Here is a 20645-nt window from a genome sequence, read left to right as displayed (position 1 = left end):
CTCTCTCTCCCCTTCTTTTACAGGTCTTGGCTCTGTACAACTTGCACAACCCTGGAGGCTCCGCATCTCCTTGCTGTGTCCCCCACGTCCTGGAACCTCTGCCTATTCTCTACTATGTGGGTCGGCAGCCCAAAGTGGAGAAACTCTCCAACATGGTTGTGAAGTCATGCAAGTGCAGTTGAAGGTCCAGCCGAGCAAAGAGGGTCCAGTGCCAGCAAAATCTAGAGCCAAAGTCGAACCAACTCATAAGCCTCCAGGTGGATTACATCTGCACGAACATATTCAGCACACGTCAAATTGTGAAAATAGAGGCTTTCTGTTTGTCTTTTTATATTCAGAATGTTGTCCACTAATTCCTGCCAGACCACACTGGACAATCTGACTCATGTCTACACCGTTCCAGGCTCCAGAATTCCAGCTCCAGCTAAGTTGGAGACTGCATTTCAGTGTTTTTATATTTTTAAATGATCGGTGTTCTGATAATTTATAAATCTAGGGGTCTTTTCAATCTGGTTTGTCCCAGAATCTGCTCCATGTAGTTCAATTGATTGCCACCTTCTACACTAGGCCCTGATCTCTTGACCTTGAACGCAGCATTGAATCACGGGCCGATAATAGAAGTGTCTTCACAATAGAAGTGTCTCATTGTGCTTTTACATTTTAAAAAAATGATTCAGCTGCCTCCCAAACTGGTTCAAAAACTTTAGGCAGCTGATTAAAAGGCAGAGAGTCATTACATGAACTTTATAATTCTCCCCTGGGCAGCATTTTGATGAGTGTGTTGCCTCAAGGTTGGGCCTTAGGCCTTAGCCTGACAGGAGAAAAGATTCAAAAAACAAAAATAACAACAGGAGAAAAGATGGTTACACCATGACAGACTAAATACTTCCAACATTAACTTGAAGAGGACTGTGAAGCCATTTCAAAACATACCAAAAGTGGATTTCATCAAGACAACAAGGACTTGAGGATGGGCCTATTCAGGAAGATTGAAAATCAAACTCCTGGTTAACACCATCTATTCTGAGTATTTATTTCTGGGTCTTAGGCTGCAAACAGGATAAAGGCCTCAATCTGGCATGTTGACTCAAGAAATACGTGCTGCCAAATAAGCGTATGTGTTTCTAAAACTAATTGTTTCTTGATGAAATTGTGCATCAGTTCTCCTTTTTATACAGTATTTTTTGGGTTGAAGGATGGAATTTGTTCATGATTAACTTTCCTCCATTATTCTTATTCTTGGATGTTCTGATAGAATTGAACATTGAGAAGATTAAGTTGGTGCACGGACAACACCCTCAACAAGTTGTCCTCCATCTCCACCACTTATCCATGCAACTTCATGTCCTTCATGTGACGATATGTAGGGGCATCTTAAAATGATTGTTTCAATGTTTGAACTTTGCAGGGAGATGGTGGCACTGATACTGGGTTAGTAACCAGCCAGCCCCGGTTAACTGTTTGGGGACATCGGTTCAAATCCCACCACTGCAAGTGGTGACATTTAAATTCAATCAATAAAACTGGAATTGAATGCTAGTCTCAGCATCAGTGATTGTAAAACTACTGTCAGTTGTTGTTTTAAAAAAAAAACCCATCGGTTTCATTAATGCGCTTTAAGGAAGGGTATATATCATTCTAACAGAATCTGGGCCCAGATTAGGTAAAGATGGCAGATTTCCTTCCCTAAAGGACCTTAGTGAACCTGACAGGTGTTTACAATAAACAATGATTTCATGGTTGACATTACTGATGATTAGCTTTCAATTCCAGATTTTATGAAATGAATTTAATGTTTTAGTGGAAATTTGTTCCCAGCACTGGTCCCAGCCTCTGGATTAGTGGACGAGTGATGTTACCATTACATCACCATTTCACTATTTTTTGTACTATGAATTTCTCACTGTCACTCAGAACCAGCTGCAAATGGAAGGTTCTGGATTTATCTCCCATCACAGGGCAGCAGCAACAAGGGTAAAGAATCTGAAGATCTCGAGTTTCTGCTGTATGGTCAAAAGTCAGAAACCAGAGGGCAGGAGCCTTCCAAGGACATAGGAGAAGCATCAGGGACTTTAGACAGGCAAATAGATAATCCAGACAAGGACATAGGAGAAGCATCAGGGACTTTAGACAGGCAAATAGATAATCCAGAAAAAAAAATGAATTTGATCAGTGAAAATGAACTCATTGGCTAATAGCTTTTTGGGTTGCCAACAATGATTAATATTAGTCCTGGAGGTTTCACACATGACTTGCCCTTGCTCCCAGGCTTCAGCCATTGGTGGTCCAACACATCCATCCTCATTGCAGAAAGGCCAATCAGAAAGCAAAAAAGACTCAGCCATTTGGATGAAACCTGACAGTCAGCCAAACAGCTATTTCCCATGTTTTCAATATTTTTATATCTGGTAAGGTGAAACGTGCCAAGACAATGACAAAAAAAAACCCCACAATCTTCCTGATGTATCAATGATTTTTCTCCAGATTTGCAAACAACAGTGTCCTGGAGATTGATAATCACATCCTGGAAGCTCCAGGCATCAGAGGGTTGGCATTTGGCAAATGGCTTTGTATTTGGTGTGTGTTGAGGTCTGAAGTCATTGGAACTGATGACATATGTCATGTCCAGTGTTCAAGGTGGAATGAGGTGAATTCTTTTTCTCCATGTAGGTCATTCACTTTTGGAATTCTCTTCCCCAGACATCAGTAGAGACTGGGTCATTGAATATGTTCAGCGCAGAGTTAGACAGATTGTTGATTGACAAGAGAGACCCAGTTTATGAAGTTGTACACAGGAAAGTAGAGTTGATCTGCAATAATCTGATTGAATGTTAGAGCAAACTTGAAGGGCTGAATGGGCTTCTGCTCCTTTTTCTTGTCTTCTTGAGTTAAATAATTGAATGATGCAGTTGTAGAACTTCGCCCTAACCACCGGCAATCCTTTAGTAACATGCCTCTGTTTATCCCCATTAGTGGAGATATGTAAAGGATTTAATTACTTTGACTCTCATCCCCGCCTATTCCCACACCATTCAATCTAACCAAGTGTAGGTGTTGTAAGAGAATGTGATGACTTTAACAGTGTGTAACCCAACATTACTTTGTGTTGCTACTGAATTAGCTCAGTTGCTACTGTTACCAAGATCTCACCAAGAGGACGGAAGTTTGAATTGCTAACCAAAGTATATTGAGAGTACCACATTGCCCCCATTTTATTTGTCCATCCAACATGCAGCTGCTAGTTCCTGTTTGGCACCATGTCCCATGCGTTTGGTTTGGTCAAGAGTTGGCTGTTTGAACTCAAAAGTGACTGTAAGAGTAAAATCGCATTATTTGATGATTTTCCAAGTATATAACCCTCCAAGACCTGGGCCCTCCCAATGTCTGTACCTCCTTCAGCTGTAGAATGTTCCTAAATCTTGATGTTGCTCCAAGTTAAGCCTCTTGCACATCTCTGATTTCTTCTGACCACCATTGAGGCTTGATCCTAGATTCTGGAACACATTTCTCCCAACATTTCTTAAAACCTACCTCTTTGACCAAGCCTTTGGTAACTCTGCCTAGTCTCTTCCCTCTGACTTGGAATCAGTTGTTTTTAATGCAAATTCATTCATGGGATGTGAGCATCACTGTAAGGCCAAGATTCATTGCCCATCTCCAATTACCCTTTGAGGAGGGTAAAGAGTCAGCCACTGAGTCACATGTAGACCAGACCGAGTAAGGATGGAAGATTTCCTTCCCTAACTGGCATTGGTGAACTAGGTGGGTTTTAATAACAATTAATTATACTTGCCATGGCCACCATTATTGAGGGCAGTTTTTAATCACAGAACCTTTTTAAAAATTGAATTTAAATTCCAGTAGATGCTACAGTGGGATTTGAACTAACGTCTACAGATCATTAGCAAGACCTCCTGGATTACTAGCTCTGAAGATACGAAGATATCATCACTTTGCTATTTTGTTGTTGTTCTCCAAGTTTCTCTATTAATACTTCAGTGAAATACCTCAGGACAGTTTTACTGTGCTTAAGAAGTGCTATATAAATGTAGTTTGTTATTGTTATGTGATCTCAAAGATACCAAAGTGAAAAGCATCAAATGCAAGGGTCAAGGCCTGCTGAAGTGCAAAAGCAGGCCCTGGTCAGTCAAGTTTCAGAGACCATTGTGACCCTTTAACATATACAGAACCCAGGTGACACTTCCAGTAACTGAAGGATAATTGCCCTGCAGATGCACTTTCATTTCAAGGCAGAATGTCAACTATTTATCGGCAACCTAAGCAAACTAAACTCCAGATATAACATCAAAGATTCAAAAGTGGGGTCAGTCTATTGCTACCTAGTCTTCCTTGGATTGTTAGATTATTTATAATCAGTATCTCTAGCAAGCAATCAATAGCTGGAATGTGGTTTACCAGGACAAGGACAGCACTGAACTATTAATGACAAGTGTTTAATGATCTATGGTTTGGTGTCTCAGATTATGGATAGCTCAGGCCATGACTGATGTCAACTAGTTACCTTTTTCCAAATTTGATCTTTCACGACCATCACTGACTGGCAATGTCAACATTTGTAGCCCACCCCTATTGCTTCTGAACTGAGTGCTTTGCAAAGACCATTTCAGAGTGCAGTTAAGAGTCACCTAGATTTCTGTAGATCTGGAGTCATATATAGACCAGACCAGGTAGAAATTGAGATTTCCTTATCTAATCTCCCTAAATGAACCAGATGTCTCTCCCCACCCCAACAATTGGTAATATTTTAACCTAAGATCAGGTTTCATTCAAATTCACCTGCTGGTTATGAACTCAAGACCCACAAACAATTGTCTGAACCTCAGGATTAATCGTGTTATAACCTTATCACTAAGCCATTCTTTCCCCTGCTTTAGGAAACCTAGCACAAAACCTCCACTAGTACACAGCATCTGCTTGTATGTGGAGGAAGGTGGTAAAGTGTTTCATTTTAAAAGCAGTATCGGTGTTGTTTACCTTGCCAGCTGTCTGCCCTGTTGGAGAAGGTGTGGGTTTGTTCTGATGTAGACAGATCATTTTAGGGGTGTGAAAAAATGTCCCAGATAACTGCAAGCTCAATTATAATACCCAGCAAACAGGCATAACCTTACTTTTATATTTGAATCTTATTGAAACAAAATCTCTGACACCCTTGGTAAATATCTTTAAAAAGAGGGCTGGTGGTATACAGGCAGGAACTGCACATATCCACCATCTGAATACTGTGATGTAGTGCTGCTTTCACTGCAAATGAACAGTAATTGGGTAGATATAATGGAATCCTTTTTACAATAATGGGTCATGACAAACTTTCTTGACAGTCTCATTATTTGACAACACAACCAGAAATCTCAATATTTTCAGTAGGATGTGAGCTGTGGTTCGGTTGGTAGCAACCTTGCCCCCAAGTCACAAATCTCTGGTTTCAAGTCGCACTTCAGTTTACAAATTAATGCTGATTCTCCAGTGCAGTACTGAGGGAGCACAGCGCTGTCCCAGGTACCGTCTTTCAGTTTAGACATTAAACTGAAACTGCATCTACCTGCATGCTTGGCTGGATATTTCAGCTCTCCCCAATGTCCTGGCTAATATCTATTCTATGACTCTATTCCTTGAGTAACATCATAATGGAGTATCCGATCATTCCCCCATTGCTGTTCATGGGAGCTTGCTGTGCACAAATTAGCTGCCTCATGTCCTATATTTCAACAGTAACTCTACTAAAACATACCTCAATGGCTGTAAAATGGTTTGAGAAGTTCAGTGATCCTTGCAGACTCAATTTAAATGGAAATTCTTCTACCATCCACAACATGAACCCAGGAAAGACCATAAGCGAGAAAATCAGTGGACACAATACATCAAGCTAGATTGTATCTCTTGAGGTTTCTTTACTACTTTGATTCCATTTATAGGTTGTTTCAATTGATATGATTACTGAGACAGGAACTCGATGTGGAAACAATATTGAGTGCAGCTGTGAACTAAGGGATATTTGAGGGAAAAGAAAGCCCATATTGGTATCTTGTGGCACAGCAGTTGTGTCCCTCCCTCTGAGCCAGGAGGTCTGGATGTATAGAGCTGTATAATAATATCACTGAACAGGTTGGTCAGAAATTATTTTTTAAAAGGCCCATGAAGAGGATTTCTAATGTGGCCCCTTTCTAGAATGTATGGGACAGCAGCACTGTACCCAATATGTATTCTCAATGTTAAAGTCATTTTTAGTTATAGAATTCTGAAATCTAAAGCATCATTTTTAAGGTTCAAATCCCATCATGGGAGCTTGGGTTGGTCTTGGGGCTGTGATAAGAAAGTCAGTGTTGATGACTTAGTTGAGCTCAGAGCCCATCCAACTCTTCTTTTTCCTCACTGTTTAGTTTTAATGAGTTCAAACTTTGATCCAAGTATTGAGAGCTGTGAACATTTTTCAGAATTACAGAATTGTTACAGTGCAGAAAGAAGCCATGCAACAGCTCATTAAATAAGCATCACTACCTAGAGCTAATCCACTGCTTTTTTTTCCCCTTGCACACTATTTCTATCCAAATAATCATCCAATGCCTTCTTGAATGCTTCAGTTTTTGTGCCAAAATGTCTTGGCATGATATTGTAAACAGAGAATAGGATGAGAGTCAAATTTTCGATTGTCTTGCGGAAGTGCTTCTTCAGACTTTCGGTCTGGCAGTGTTTCCCAAGCTGCTGTAGTGGCAAAGAGGCAATTTCAGTTGGTCATAAAAGCCAATGAGCAGTTGGGACACATAGTCAGGCTCAAGGCTCAATGTGCACAGCTTATTGGGCAAGGGAACGTGGTTGTTGGTGTTGGTGTTGGGGGGCAGAGGAGGGTAAAAGAGCCAACAACAAAAAAGTAAATGTCCCTTCTTTAATCTGATCGTGCTGGGTGAATCAGAGGGAATATTCCTCATTAGGTCTCTGACCTAGCCAAAATTTTGATTCTTTTAGAATTGCACTAAGAGTTTGACATGTAGTAATATTTTTGAAATGAGGAAATTCTGAAAACTTTTATAATGCTGTACATTTGTTTGGGGTGTGTCTGTGTGTGTGTGTATGTGTGTGTGGCTGTGTGGCTTTCTCATGGGGTCCAGACAGCCAGTGACTGCACAGAAAGAGGCTGATCTACTGTATTTGCTCATACATAAACCACACCCCAGATGTGAGCTGCCTTTTTTCATCTGCATCCCCAAATTAAAATGATTTGTGTTTGTATTCATATAGCATAGATGATTACTGAAGGTTTATAGACTTTAAAAACAGTGTCCCCACCCATCCCCACTTGATCTAAGATGCAGTGGTTTCTTTGCAAAAATGTACACCCTGACTTTTGATTTTTATTTTCCAAGAATACACAGTGGTGTTTCATGACTAACCAAACACAGTCACTGGTTTGTTTAGATACTCAGTGTAACCAATCTTTGATCCCTCAAGTTGTGCATTGGTTCAGTATTATCAAAGTTCCTGTCGTCTCATGTCAATGGTATTGCCCTCTGTGTTTTGAATGTTTGCAATGTATAGAACCACAATGTAAATAGTGAATAAAGAATTTTACTAATGCCTCCAGATACCTGTCTTTATTTTCCAAACACCACACATGTCTCCTACACTCAACATACTGACTTTCTGCAAGTAAAACTTTTACAGATACTTTACCTGAGACTTCATCAAGGCTCTGTCTAGGCTTGCGATGAAATATCCACCACTTCATTCTGCATATACATCCTACCAGTTTTCTTTCCTTATAAATTTTTATATCAATATTTATAATAGTAACTACACATGTAAACTTGTCACACTTTTCTTGCACACTCCAAACAAGCAGGGGCACTGTAGTGTAGGAGTTAATAAGAGCATAATCAGCTTACATGGGGTGACTTCCTGAAGAAGGGCTTATGCCCGAAACGTCGATTCTCCTGTTCCCTGGATGCTGCCTGACCTGCTGCGCTTTTCCAGCAACACATTTCCAGCTCTGACTCCATAACACACATGGAAATAGAAACACAAACATAAATTGCTGGAAAAACTCAGCAGATCTGGTAGCATGTGTGGAGAGAAATCAGAGCTAAAGTTTTGGGTTCAGTGACCCTTCTTCAGAAATAAAATTTGTTATGGAAATATGTCAAAATGAGCTCAGAATATATGACCTTAAAGTGGGCCTTGAGTTCTCAGAGCTATATAGGCCTTTCAGTCCATCAAATCTGTTCTGTAATGGAATGAAATTATGCTTGCTGTGTATCTTAACACCATTTAACTACCTTGGTTGCATAACCCTTATCAATGGCTTAGAAAATTTGAACTGGAATACAGAGGCATGCCTAATTGCTCTTTTCAAGGGATAGATTTCCAGATTACCACCACCTTTTGCGTAAGCGTGCTGCTTGACATCAATCAGGAAAACTAATAGGGTGGCACGGTGGCTCAGTGGTTAGAACTGTTGCCTCACAGCACTAGGGTCCCAGGTTTAATTCCAGCCTTGGTCTGTGTGGAGTTTGCATATTCTCCCTGTGTCTGTGTGGGTTTTGTCCGGGTACTCCGGTTTCCTCCCATAGTCCAAAGATGTGCAGGTCATAGTGTTAGGTGCATTAAGGAAATGGGTCTGGGTGGGTTACTCTTCGGAGGGTTGGTGTGGACTGGTTGGGCTGAAGGGCCTGTTTCCACACTGTAGGGAATCTAATCTGATAGAATATTATTCTTTATTCTAATTAGAATTGAATACAAAAATAGGGAAATCAAATCTTGAATACAGTATTGTCACCTTATTAAAGAAAGTGTGTTGGAAGCAGTTCAGAGAAGATCTGCTAGACTAATATTTGAAATGAATGGCTTGTCTTTTGAGGAAGGGTTGGACAGGCTAGGCCTGTATCCACTGGAGTTTAGAAGAGTAGAAGGTGACTTGACTGAAACATATAAGGTCATGAGGGGTGCCCACAGGGAGGAAGTGGAGAGGATGTTTCCTCTTGTAAGAGAATCAAGAATGAGGGGTCAGAGTTTAAAAGGGATTGACCATTCAATACAGATAAAGAGAATATTTTCCCAGAGGGTCACAAAGTTTTCTAACTCATTTTCTCAAAAGGGTGGAAACAGAGTCTTCAAATATTTTAAAAGCAGAGATGTATAGATTTTTGACATGCAGCGGAGGAGCAGGCTGGAAGAGAAAAAGTGGCCAACTTCTATTACTAATTCTTTTGTTTGTATCACTCAGCAGACTAATTCTAATTTTATGATTTAATTTCCTGTTCTTGGCTACATGCACCGGAGGAAATAGTTTTTCTTCACCTTAAATTCATTCATTAAATTACCCCAGAATCTTCAATACTTGAAAGAACTCAAGCTAAGTCCACACAATTTATTCTCATGATTTAATTGTTTTAAGTGATGGGCTGAATGGCCTCCTCTGCACTATAACACTTCTGTAATTCTATGTTTATATGGGTGAGTCTGAACTGCACCCTCTCCAAGGCCTATATATGCTTATTGAACAGAACTGAAGGCATTGCTTCAGAGCTGGTCTGATCAGAACTCCATCTTAAGGAATGTATGCTAAACCTATATAAAACACTGCTTCAGCATGAACTGTAATATTGCATTCAGTCAGAAGAGGTAGTGGTAATGTCATTGGATTAGTAATCCAGAGCCCCACATTAATGCTCTGGGGACTTGGTTCAAATCCCACCACGGTAGATGGTGAAATCTGAATTCAATAAAAAAAACTGGAAAAATAAGTTAGTCTAATGTCAACCATTGTCAGTTGTCATAAAAAACCATAAGATATAGGAGCAGAATTAGACCATTTGGCCCACCGAGACTGCTCCATCATTTGATCCTGGCTGATATGTTTCTCAAACTTATTCTCCTGCCTTCTCCCTGTAACCTTTGAAACCACTACTCATCAAGAATCTCTCTATCTCTGTCTTAAATACACTAAATGACTTGGCCTTCACAGCCCTCTGTGGCAATGAATTCCAAAGAGTCACCATCCTTTGGCTGAAGAAATTCCTCCTCATCTCAATTCTAAAGAATTGTCCTTCATTCTGAGGCTGTGCCCTTGGATCCTAGTCTCTCCTACTAGTGGAAACATTTTCTTATGTCCAGTCTATCAAGGCTTCTCAAAGTTCTGTAAATTTCAATGAGATCCCTTCATTGAATACAGACCCAGAGACCTCAACACTCTTCATATAACAAACCCTTCATCCACAGGACACCTCCAACCCCAGCACATCCTTCCTTAGATATGAGGCCCAAAACTGCTCACAATATTCCAAATGCAGCCTCAGCAATACTTTTATATTCTAGCCCTCTTGTAATGAATGCTCATACTGCTTTTGCCTTCCTAACTGTCAACTGAGCCTGCATGTTAACCTTAAGAGAAGCCTGAACCAGGACTCCCACATCCATGTATGCTTCAGATTTCCAAAGCCTTTCCCTGTTTAGAAAATAGTCTACATTTCTATTCTTCCAATCAAAGTGCATAATCTCACACTTTCCCACATTGTATTCCATCTGCCTCTTCTTTGCCCACTCACCCAATCTGTCCAAGTCCTTTTGCAGCCTCCCCACTTTGTCAACCCTCCATTCATTTTTTAAATCATCTGTAAATGTAGCAACAATGCCCTCAGTTCCTTCATCCAGATTATTAATGTAACATTTGGTTCAGGGAAGAAAGGCTGCCAACTTTACCAGGTCTGATCTTCACATGACTCCAGGCCCAATGTAATGTAGCTGACTGCTAACTGGACAATTAGGGATGGACAAGCCAATGACGCCCAATCCCATGAATGAATAAAGTTGTATCCGCTTCATTTTAAGAGAGATGTGACAGCATTAGAGATTTCCGAGAATGTTTCCACAGATTAGAGAAGCTGGGACTGTTCTCCTTGGAGAAGTCTGAAAGGAGATTTGATCCCAGTGTTTGAAATCATGTGGGGTTTGAAAAGAGCAAGCAGGGACAAACTGTATCTATTGATAGAATAGTTGAAGGCACAGATTTAAGTTACCTGCAAAAGAAGCAATGTAGACAGGAGTAAAAACATTCTCATGCAGCGAGTGGTTACGTCTGGAATGCACTGCTGAGAGTATGGTGAAGGCAGATTCAGTCGAGGCTTTTGTGAGGAATGTGGGCCATTATCTGCAAAGGAATAATGTGCAGTGGGGAACATAAGAGAATGACACAAAGAGAATTTTTTCAGTGCAAATATGATAGACTGAATGGCCTCCATCGATGTGGTAACTTTCGATGAGTATTTTAAATTATAATTGTGTACTTAAGGAGGTATTATGGTATAGTGGTTAATGTCCCTGCCTCTGAACTAGATGCTCTAAGTTGCAACGCCACTCCAGAACTTGACAACTTAAGATAGTGTGTTCATAGAAGTTTTCTAATCAACAAGACATTATGTGACACCTCTGGAGAAAGTGGGGCTTGTACCCAGGCTTCGTGGCACAGAGGTTGGACACTACCACTGCACAAGAGCCCCTATGACACTTTCACAACTCATAAGTTGATTATCATCAATAGCTGGAGGTAGAGTGATATTTCTGGGGATGGAAAAATTGTTGGAGCCACCACTATCACTGTCCAGAGCTCCAGACTCTTAGGTGCCCTCTAAAACAGCTGAGTAACAATCCCCAACCCCACCCCCGCCCAAGGATGGGCAGCAAGTGATGGCCTTGTCAGCGATGCCAATCTCTCATGGAAGAATCAAAAAAAGGAGGGACTCTTTATCTTCGGCTGCAACCCACCTTGGAGCTGCAACTGGGATGAACAAAATCTTGAAGAAGGCCACTTGAATCCACTGTTGTTGCTTCTCCCAGGGAGGTGTTTCAGTGCGTAAGAGACTGCATGCAGGACTGTCACTGGGAAGCAGAGCCTAATGACTGCATGAATACGAGATTGTAAGTTTAAAGAAAAATTACAGGATTTGATGTATTGGAGGCCAGCTAATATAAAAATGAGAGTTTTGCATTTCTATAGCAGTCTGTCACATTCTGAGGATCTCCCAAAGTGCTTTGCAGCCAGTGAAGTACTTTTGCAATGTAGCCATTGTTGTCATTGCAGGAAACCAATGTTTGGACAGCAAGCTCCCACAAACTGCACTGCTGTAATGATGCAGAAGGATAAATATTGGTTCAGGACGATGATCAGCATTTTTTGAAAAAAAATCATTCATGGAATGTGGGCATTGCTGGCTGGGCCAGCATTAATTTACCATTCCAAACTGCCCTTGAAAAGTTGGTGCTGCAGACCATTTGATGTAGGAAGACCCACAATGTCATTCGAGAGGGAGTTTGAGAATTTTGATCCAGTGTTATCAAAAGAACGCTGATTATCTCCAAGTCAGGATGGTAAGTGATTTAAAGGAGAACTTGCTGGTGGTGGTTCCCGTGTATATGTTGCACTTGTCCTTTTGTATGGTAGAAGTCATGAGTTTGGAAAGTACTGTCTAAGTCTTGGTGAATTTTTGCAGTGGATCTTGCAGCTGGTATACATACTATTGCTACTGAGCACTGAGTGAATGTTGACATGGTGCCAATCTAGTGGTTTCTTTATCCCAGATGGTGTCAGCTTCTTGTGTGCTCTTTGAGTAGTGCCAGTAAATCTTATAGGCCGTCGTGAGAAGATAGACAGGATCTTGAAGGCTGATGATGTGATTTGGATCTTGTCATGACTTTCATCATGGATCAAGGCAGAGATCCCCCAGTATAAGATCACAGACTTGTTAACAGTACAGAATCAGGCTGGTTGGCCCATCTTGGTTCTTGATCTGAATTCTGACACTGTGTTTGGTGCAATGTATCCCTTGTGTTCGGAATAACTAATAGCCCCACCAACAGACTGTGTATTCATTGTGTTTGTTGAGAATCAGTTTCTGCTCACATTCCCAAACGCTTGATTCGAAATATCAGATCTCGGCCAGTACATGACCTACACGGCCTTTCCTGAGAAGATCTGGCCCATGGTGGAATCAGGTGGAAGCCAAGGAGGAATTGGCAGCTCCAATGGTGCCTAGAGGAGAAAAAAAAATGAAGAATTTCCGATGGAACAGGGAGGCAGCTCGTCTCCCAGCCCAGAGGGGAATTATCTATTATAAAGCAAGTTGGGTGAAGAATGGATCGAAGGGCGTTTAGCCTGTCCTCGGGGTCAAAGGTGTTAACGGTCCGCTGACACGCGGGAGCGGTCACGCGAACAAAATGGCTGCTGCTCCAGGTGCTTTCCCGGCGGTTGGCGAGTGAATTATTTCTGGTGAAAGTGGCAGTTATTTACTGCAGGTAACTGAGCGGCTAGTTTATATTTAAATATTGGGGATCTGATTAATGTCTAAAATGTTTACCTAGGATATACGGTACGGAAACAGGGCATTCGGCCCAATCAGCCTGTATCGGTGACATGTTCCACCCGGGCGTTCTTGTATTTTTCTCCTATTTGAATTTATCATATGAACCCTCTATTCCTATCTTCTCTCAACTGCTTGTCTTGCTTTCCCTGAAGTGAGTCCCGATTATTTGTCCTCGTCGTTCTCTGTGCTGGCAAGCTCCAGTCTTTGAGTGTGAACATGTGATTTGGATCTTGTCCTGACATTCAAGGCAAAGATCCCCCAAGACAAGATAACAGATCAGTTTACAGTGTAGAAACAGGTCGCTTAGCCCTCTGAATGAGCAATTTATCTGGAACCATTCTCCCAGCCTTTTTCCGGTAATCCTGCGCGTTCTTCCATTCCAGATTACAGTCCATTTCCATTTTGAAAGTCTTGATTGAACTTGTTTCTTCCACACATTCAGGCAGTGCTTTACCACACCCTGCATGAAGGATATTTCCCCTGGTATCCCTTTTGCTAATTACGTAAATCTGTGCCCCCTCTTGAAGAAAGACCATCTTCTAAACAAAGTTGCCTGATTGAGAATCTGTATAAATTAGGAAGCTCAGGCACGTGAATGAACTTGTTAGCAAGCTGGCACAGGAGCCAATATAAATTAGTGAGTTCAGGGGACATTTAGCCGAATGAGACTTGGTGTGAGCTAAGACACAAGTGACAGAGTTTCTGCTGACCTCGGGTTTATAGAGTATGTGTACTAGAGCGCTTTTGAATAATCCAGCCTGAAGTAGCTGAGGAGGGGGTGGACAGTCATCGGGTAGATACAAGCTATTCAGTTGAAGGTGTGTATTTGTGAATGTAGGGTCATCATGGGACCAGTTACGACTCCAAGGTTGCAAATAGGCTGATTCTTTTGCATCAGACAGTTGCTGGGAAGATGGAGTCAATGGTTCGGGAGTAGATTTTCTGGCAGGGACCCAAAATAATGGTTTCCCTCCTCCCAAAAGTTAATGGGACTGAGTGGGGGGAAACTTTGCTTTTGCAGAGCTGGATGTCTAAACGCCTATATGGTACTTGTTTATTATATGTACATTGACGCACATAATTCTTTTGTATATATATTTATAGCTATATATATATATAATTATAATTGTTTTCGCTCTTTCTCAACTTGTTTGTTATCTGTCTGTTCCCTCAATGCATACCAAGGCCCTGCCAACAAGTTACATTCTGGTCCTCTTGTTGCCAGAACAAGCTGCTGCTTGCCCCGAGCTCACTCACTGATGTGAGGTGTCATCATAGGACTGCTGGTGTCTCTCTCACTAATTCTGCACAATCTGATGCACTGAAGTCCCATTCTGCATTTCAGATTTTGGCGTATTCTGTGCCTTTTAACCCCTTGAGTGGATTCAGCAGCGAATGGCTGTGTAAGGCATCTCAATTTTTTTTCTAAGATTGTCCACAGAGATTTCCCCTGCAGACTTAAGAATCCAATTCTTTACCCTCTTGTGGGTACATATAGATATTTACAGCACTTGGCCACTTCCAGATGGTGGCGGAGTAGGGCTCCTGTGCCAGAGATTGCCCACTCAGTCTATTTTTCTTGCTCTTTTCGTTTTTTACTGTCTTTTATTTTCCTTACTTACCTCTTGAGCTCAGATGGCAACTGCGGCAGACCTTGAGCGACACCAGTGCGGAGGAGAGTAGACCCAGCATGAACCTCAACAAGCCCAGCATGGAGGAGAGTAGGCCCAACGCAAAGGAGAGTTGGCTGAGTATGTACCTCGAGCAACACCAGTGCAGAGGAGAGTAGGCCTAGCATGGACCTCAAGTGAGCCTAGCGTGGAGGAGAGTTAAGCCAAGTGTGGAGGAGAATAGATCAAGTGTGACCTCAAGCAAACCCAGCGGGGAGGAGAGTAGGCCGAGTGCAGAGGAGAGTAGGCCAAACGCAGACCTCGAACATTTGTAAAACTGGAGCTGTGGAGCCAGAGCTTGGTAGTGGCTGGGGCCTAGTGTGAGCCTTGATGGCAGCGTCCTCGATTGGTGACTGGCATTAGCAGTGGCCAACGGCGAAGGATGACGGCTGCGAGGAATGGGGAGAGTGACAATCAGCAAGTGGTGAGTGGCAGCGAAGCCTGGCATGCCCAGACAGGTCTTAGCCCAGCATGGATGAAAGCATGCCCAGCGTGAGGGAGAGAGAACCCTCTTGGAAGGTTTGGAGCATCATTAGAGCCACAGCTGAAGAAAGGACTGTAATGTTTGACATTGAGTCATAGAATCATAGAGATGTACAGCTTTATTTCTCTTCTTTTTACTTTTATGCTGAGAAGACTATAGTGCTGCATGTTATTACTTAGTTACAGAAATAGAGAAATAAGAAATAAGATTTGTACCTGGGTACTTTGTACCTAAGATGGCACCATGTATGGTGACATTGTATACTTTTCATTGTATTCTTGTACCCAGTACTTGAGTAAATATAACAATAAAACCTAGATCTAAATCTTGGCCCATCTGGTCTTGCTGGTCTTTATACTCCATGTGCTTTGAGTACAAACAATGTTTTCCTTTCCACTCTGTCCAGACGCCTCAAGATTTTTGAATACTCAATAAATTAAAGGAGTGCCTTATATTCCAATCATTCATTGACTTTCTATTGGTTTGTGGTCCAGCTGCACTTTCATTTTGGAATCCTAATCTTAGCTTTCAAATTTCTGTGACTTTGTCCATTCCCTACCTTTGTAATCTTCTCAAGCCCGGGAATATTTTAAGCTATCAGCCTTCATTTAATTCTGCCCTCTGGTATATAGGAACATATATCAGGAGTAGACTATTCATCCCATCGAACTTACCCCCCCCCATTCAATACAATTCGGATTGATCGAGCACTTCAATGTCTTTTACTCATCTCATCTCAATAAAGTAAAAAGTGGGAATGTTTGCCAGTATTTTCATCATGTTCACCACCATTCATCACTCCTAAGGTACTAAAGCAGTCTGCACCCAAATGCAGCAAGGCCTTAACCATATTCAAGCTTGGATTGACAAGTGCAGGTAACAGTCATGCCACACAAATGTCAAACAATGACAATCTCTAACAAGAGACAATCTAACCATCACCCTTTGATATTCAATAGCATTACCATCACTGAATACCACACTATAAACAGCCTGCGATTACCATTGACTAGAAACTGAATGGGGCTAGCCACATAAATACGGTGGCAATAAAGGCAGGTCAGAGACTAAGAATCATGCAATGAGTACCTCATCGTCTGACTCCCCAAAGCCTGTCTACCATCTACAAGGCACAAATCAGGAGTGTGAAGGAATAACCCCACTTTGCCTGAATGAGTACAGCTCCAATAACTCTCAAGAAGTTTGACACCATCCAGGACAAAGTAGCCAGCTTTATTGGCACCACATCTATAACATCCATTGCCTCCATCACCAATGCTGAGTAGCACTGTGTACCATCTAGAAGATGCACTGCAGGAATTCACCAAGGCTTTTTAGACAGCAGCTTCCAAGCCCACGACCTGTACCATCTAGAAGCACAAGGGCAGCAGATAAATGGAAGTACCACAACATGCAGGTTCCTATCCAAGCCACTCACCATCCAGACTTGGAGATATATCATTGTTCCTTCAGTGTTGCTAGGTCAAAGTCCTGGAACTCCCTCCCCAAAGGCATTGTGGTTCTACCTACAGCAAATGGACAGCAGTGGGTCAAAAAGGCAGCACATTACCACCACCTCATGGGCAATAAAGAGTAGACAATAAATGCTGGCCCAGCCAGCAATGCCCACATCCCATGAATGAATTAAACAGAGTAACCACTCTTGACAGGAGTCAATTTTGGAGATGGCTCAAATTGTCCTCCTCACGTAAACAAAACTAACCATAATTATTGTCTTGTGGGTTCTGTCCATGGCTGGTGTTTAAGAAGGAGGTTCGCCTCTAACCTCCTCAAGTGCACTGAGGGGGTGGGGCTATGAATACTGGTTTCGTCCACATTTGCTCACATCCTAAAATCCAAATTCAGAACTGCCACCAGCTGCCTGTGTGACAAAGCTCAAACTGTTGGATGGCGACAACAGGAAATGATTATTCTCCTTCCCACCCATGGGACCTCCTAAACGTTACATTTCAGGTTCTCAGGTGACACGTTATAAACACATCCTGTGACGACCTCCTGTTTATGAGGATCTAACTAGCTTAGTCATCAGTTCTGAGTCACTAGGAGGTGTTCTCCACTAGTTTGGGCTTGCCTCATGCTTTGGAAACCATGAGTAGGTCCTTGTGGATATTGTTTGTATTATACCAACTCCAGTAATTACATACTCATTACTCAGGAGGAGTTGTGGTTTGCAGCCTCAAATCATTCAGCTACTTCACCAGTTGTTCAATTGCAGCATGATGGTTTGTTCCAAGTATTTACTTTTGCACCAAAGGCAATTGTTTTGTTTTTATTCACTCTCATTCTTTGACTTTCACTGGCATAGTCAGATACAGAGAGTCTGAACTGAATTGAGGGTCAGGTGAGTGAAGCCAGACCCTCTACCTTGATAGGTTCTCCATGTCGCTGATATTTGCTCACTGATCTTCTCTCGATTGGTGACTGATATTGCGCTCTCTCTAGATTCCACATAACCTTCAGCTCACATCCACACTCCATTCTCTCCCCCACATCTACATTCTATCCTCTTTCCTATATCCACACTCAGTCTTCTTCCCCTATATTAACAATCCGTTCACTCCTCCCCATTCACACTCCATCCTCTCTTCCATATCTATATTCAATCCCCTCTCCCATTTCCAAACTCTGACCTCTTCCCCATTTCCACATTCCATCTTCTTCCCCTTATCCACATGATATTCAGTCTCGCATATCCAAGCCATCCTCTCTTCCCCCATATGCACTCTCTATCTGCTCCCTCAAGTACACATTCCTGATTCTTCCTTCAAATCCACTTCCCATTCCCTGATACCTTCTCCTCTCCTTGATACCATGCAGGATAAATCGGTTGCATTGGCAGGTGCTGAGGAAGGAGACATGGCTGTATTAGTGGATTTGCTTCAGGACGAAAAGCTTCATGGCAGAGGAGATGACCTGGGGAGTGCAGTCGGTGAGAGACTCACAGATCCTTGTGGAGGGAGGAGGAGAATGTCAAGGTGGGCATCCTTGAAAGAGGCTTCACAGTAAGGTTTCAGCAACTGGGAGAAAGTGAGGACTGCATATGTTGGAAAGTCAGAGTCGAAAAGTGTGGCACTGGAAAAGCACAGCAAGTCAGGCAGCATCCGAAGAGAGTCGATGTTTCGGACATAAGCCCGTCATCAGTTTCTCACTTTCCCTCTCGCCTTGATACCCTGAGTATTGTTGCCCTCAAGGGAAAGAGTATGCCCATTCAAGGACAAAGGAGGGAAGTTATGCAATGAGCCACAGGAAGTGAGAGAGATCCTTAATGAATACTTTTGTATCATTATTCACTGAGGTGAAGGACATGACTGATGTTCAGATCAGGGATGAGTATGTGAAAACTCTAGAGAATATCAACATATTGAAGGAGGAAGTTTTGGGAATCCTAAATTGCATTAAGGTAGCTAAGCCCTCAGGGCCAAATGGAAACTCTCCCAGGTTACTGCGAGAAACAAGGGAAGAAATAGCTGGGGCATTAGCAGGTATCTTCATGTCCTCTTTGACCACAGGTGAAGTTCCAGAGGACTGGAGATTAGCCAATGTTGTTCCCTTGTTAAGGAAAGTAGGGATAATTCAAGAAATTATAGGCTGGTGAGCCTGATGTCTGTGGTGGGGAAGCTCTTGGAGAAGGTACTGAGGGACAAGGTATATGCACATTTGGAAGAAAGTGGATTAGTAAGTGACAGGCAGCATGGTTTTGTATAGGGAAGGTAATGTCTCGCCATCCTGATTGAATTCTTTGAAGAGATGACGAGGATTATTGATGAATGAAGGGCTGTGGATGCAATTTAGATGGACTTCAATCAGGCATTTGATAAAGTCCTACAAGTATATAAGTGCAAAAATAAAAATCATATGGGATTTGGGGTGGGCTGGCTAGCTGGATACAAAACTGGCTTGGTCCCGAAGACCGAAGGTAGTGGTGGAAGAGTGTTTTTCAGAATGGAGACCTGCAATTAGTGATGTTCCACAGGGATCAGTCTTAGGTCCTCTGTTGTTTGTAGAATATATAGATGATCTGAAGGCAAACGTGGGTGGTCTGACTAGTACGTTTCTGATAACACGAAGACTGGTGGAGTTGCGGATAGTGCTGACGACTGTGAAAGGATACAACAGGATACAGATAAGTGACTTTTAGAATTAGAATCTCTATTGTGTGGAAACAGGTCCTTTGGCCCAAAAAGTACACACTGACCTGCCAAAGAGTATCCCACCTAGACGCATTCCCTGACTTTTACCCCTGACTCATGCACGTAATCTATACATCTTTGAACACAGCCAATTCACCTAACCTGCACATCTTCGGATTGTGGGGGGAATCCAGACCACCCAGAGGAAACCCACGCAGACACTGGGAAATGTGCAAACTCCGGAAAGTCGCCTCAGGCTGGAACACCAGGCAGCAGTGCTAACCACTGAGCCACCGTGCCAACCATGGGCACTGAAATGACAGAGGGGGTTTAATCCAGACAAATGCGAGGTGATGCATTTTGGAGGACCAGACTTAGGTATGAAATGTACTGTAAATGGCAGAACCCTTAGGAACAGTAACATTCGGACAGATCTGGGCGTGCAAGTCCACAGTTCCCTAAAAGTGGCAACACAGGTGGCCAAAATGATTAAGGCGGCATATGTCATGCTTGCTTTCATCGGCCAGGGCATGAAGTACAAGAGTCAGCAAACCATGTTGCAGCTACGTGAAACCCTTGTTAGGCTGCATTTGGAGTATTGTGTGCAGTTTTGGTCGCCACACTACCAGAAGGACGTAGAAGCTTTGGACAGAGTGCAGAGAAGATTCACCAGGATGGTGCCTGGTCGCGAAGGCTTTGGCTATGAGGAAAGATTAAAAAGACTAGGATTGCTTTCACTGGAAATATGGCAGCTAAGAGCAGACCTGATAGAGGTCTACAAACTTATGAGAGGCATAGATAGAGTAGATAGTCAGACTCTTACAATTACAAAGGGGCACAGGATCAAGGTGAGAGGGGGAAAGTTTAAGGGAGATGTGCTAGGGAAGCTTTTCATGCAGAGAGTGGTAGGAGTCTGGAACACACTGCCAGAAGAGGTGGTGGAAGCAGGCACATTGGCAACATGTAAGAGGCA

The 20645-nt window shown here is 42.4% G+C and overlaps 1 protein-coding gene and 1 long non-coding RNA gene across 2 annotated transcripts in view; both read left to right on the top strand.

Annotated features, from left to right (window-relative positions):
* Positions 1–7596, top strand: part of LOC122542842 (transforming growth factor beta-3 proprotein-like) — a 46641-nt gene extending 39045 nt beyond the window's left edge. The window contains exon 7 of the mRNA XM_043680932.2: positions 24–7596. Coding sequence (XP_043536867.2) covers positions 24–182 — 159 coding nt within the window. The 3' untranslated portion in view covers positions 183–7596. The remainder of the gene's footprint in view (positions 1–23) is intronic.
* A 5623-nt stretch (positions 7597–13219) lies between these two features.
* Positions 13220–15851, top strand: LOC122542946 (uncharacterized). Its single transcript, XR_006309891.2, has 2 exons — positions 13220–13299; positions 15003–15851. It is a non-coding gene; the product is annotated as an uncharacterized LOC122542946 (long non-coding RNA).
* The last annotated feature ends 4794 nt before the right edge of the window (positions 15852–20645 follow it).

The sequence above is a fragment of the Chiloscyllium plagiosum genome, unplaced genomic scaffold, assembly GCF_037043375.1.
Source record: "Chiloscyllium plagiosum isolate Xiang-an unplaced genomic scaffold, Cpla_swu_hap1 HiC_scaffold_47, whole genome shotgun sequence".
Lineage (NCBI taxonomy): Eukaryota > Metazoa > Chordata > Chondrichthyes > Orectolobiformes > Hemiscylliidae > Chiloscyllium > Chiloscyllium plagiosum.
The sequence above is the reverse complement of the archived record's forward strand: the minus strand, read 5'-3'. Positions and strand labels throughout refer to the sequence as shown.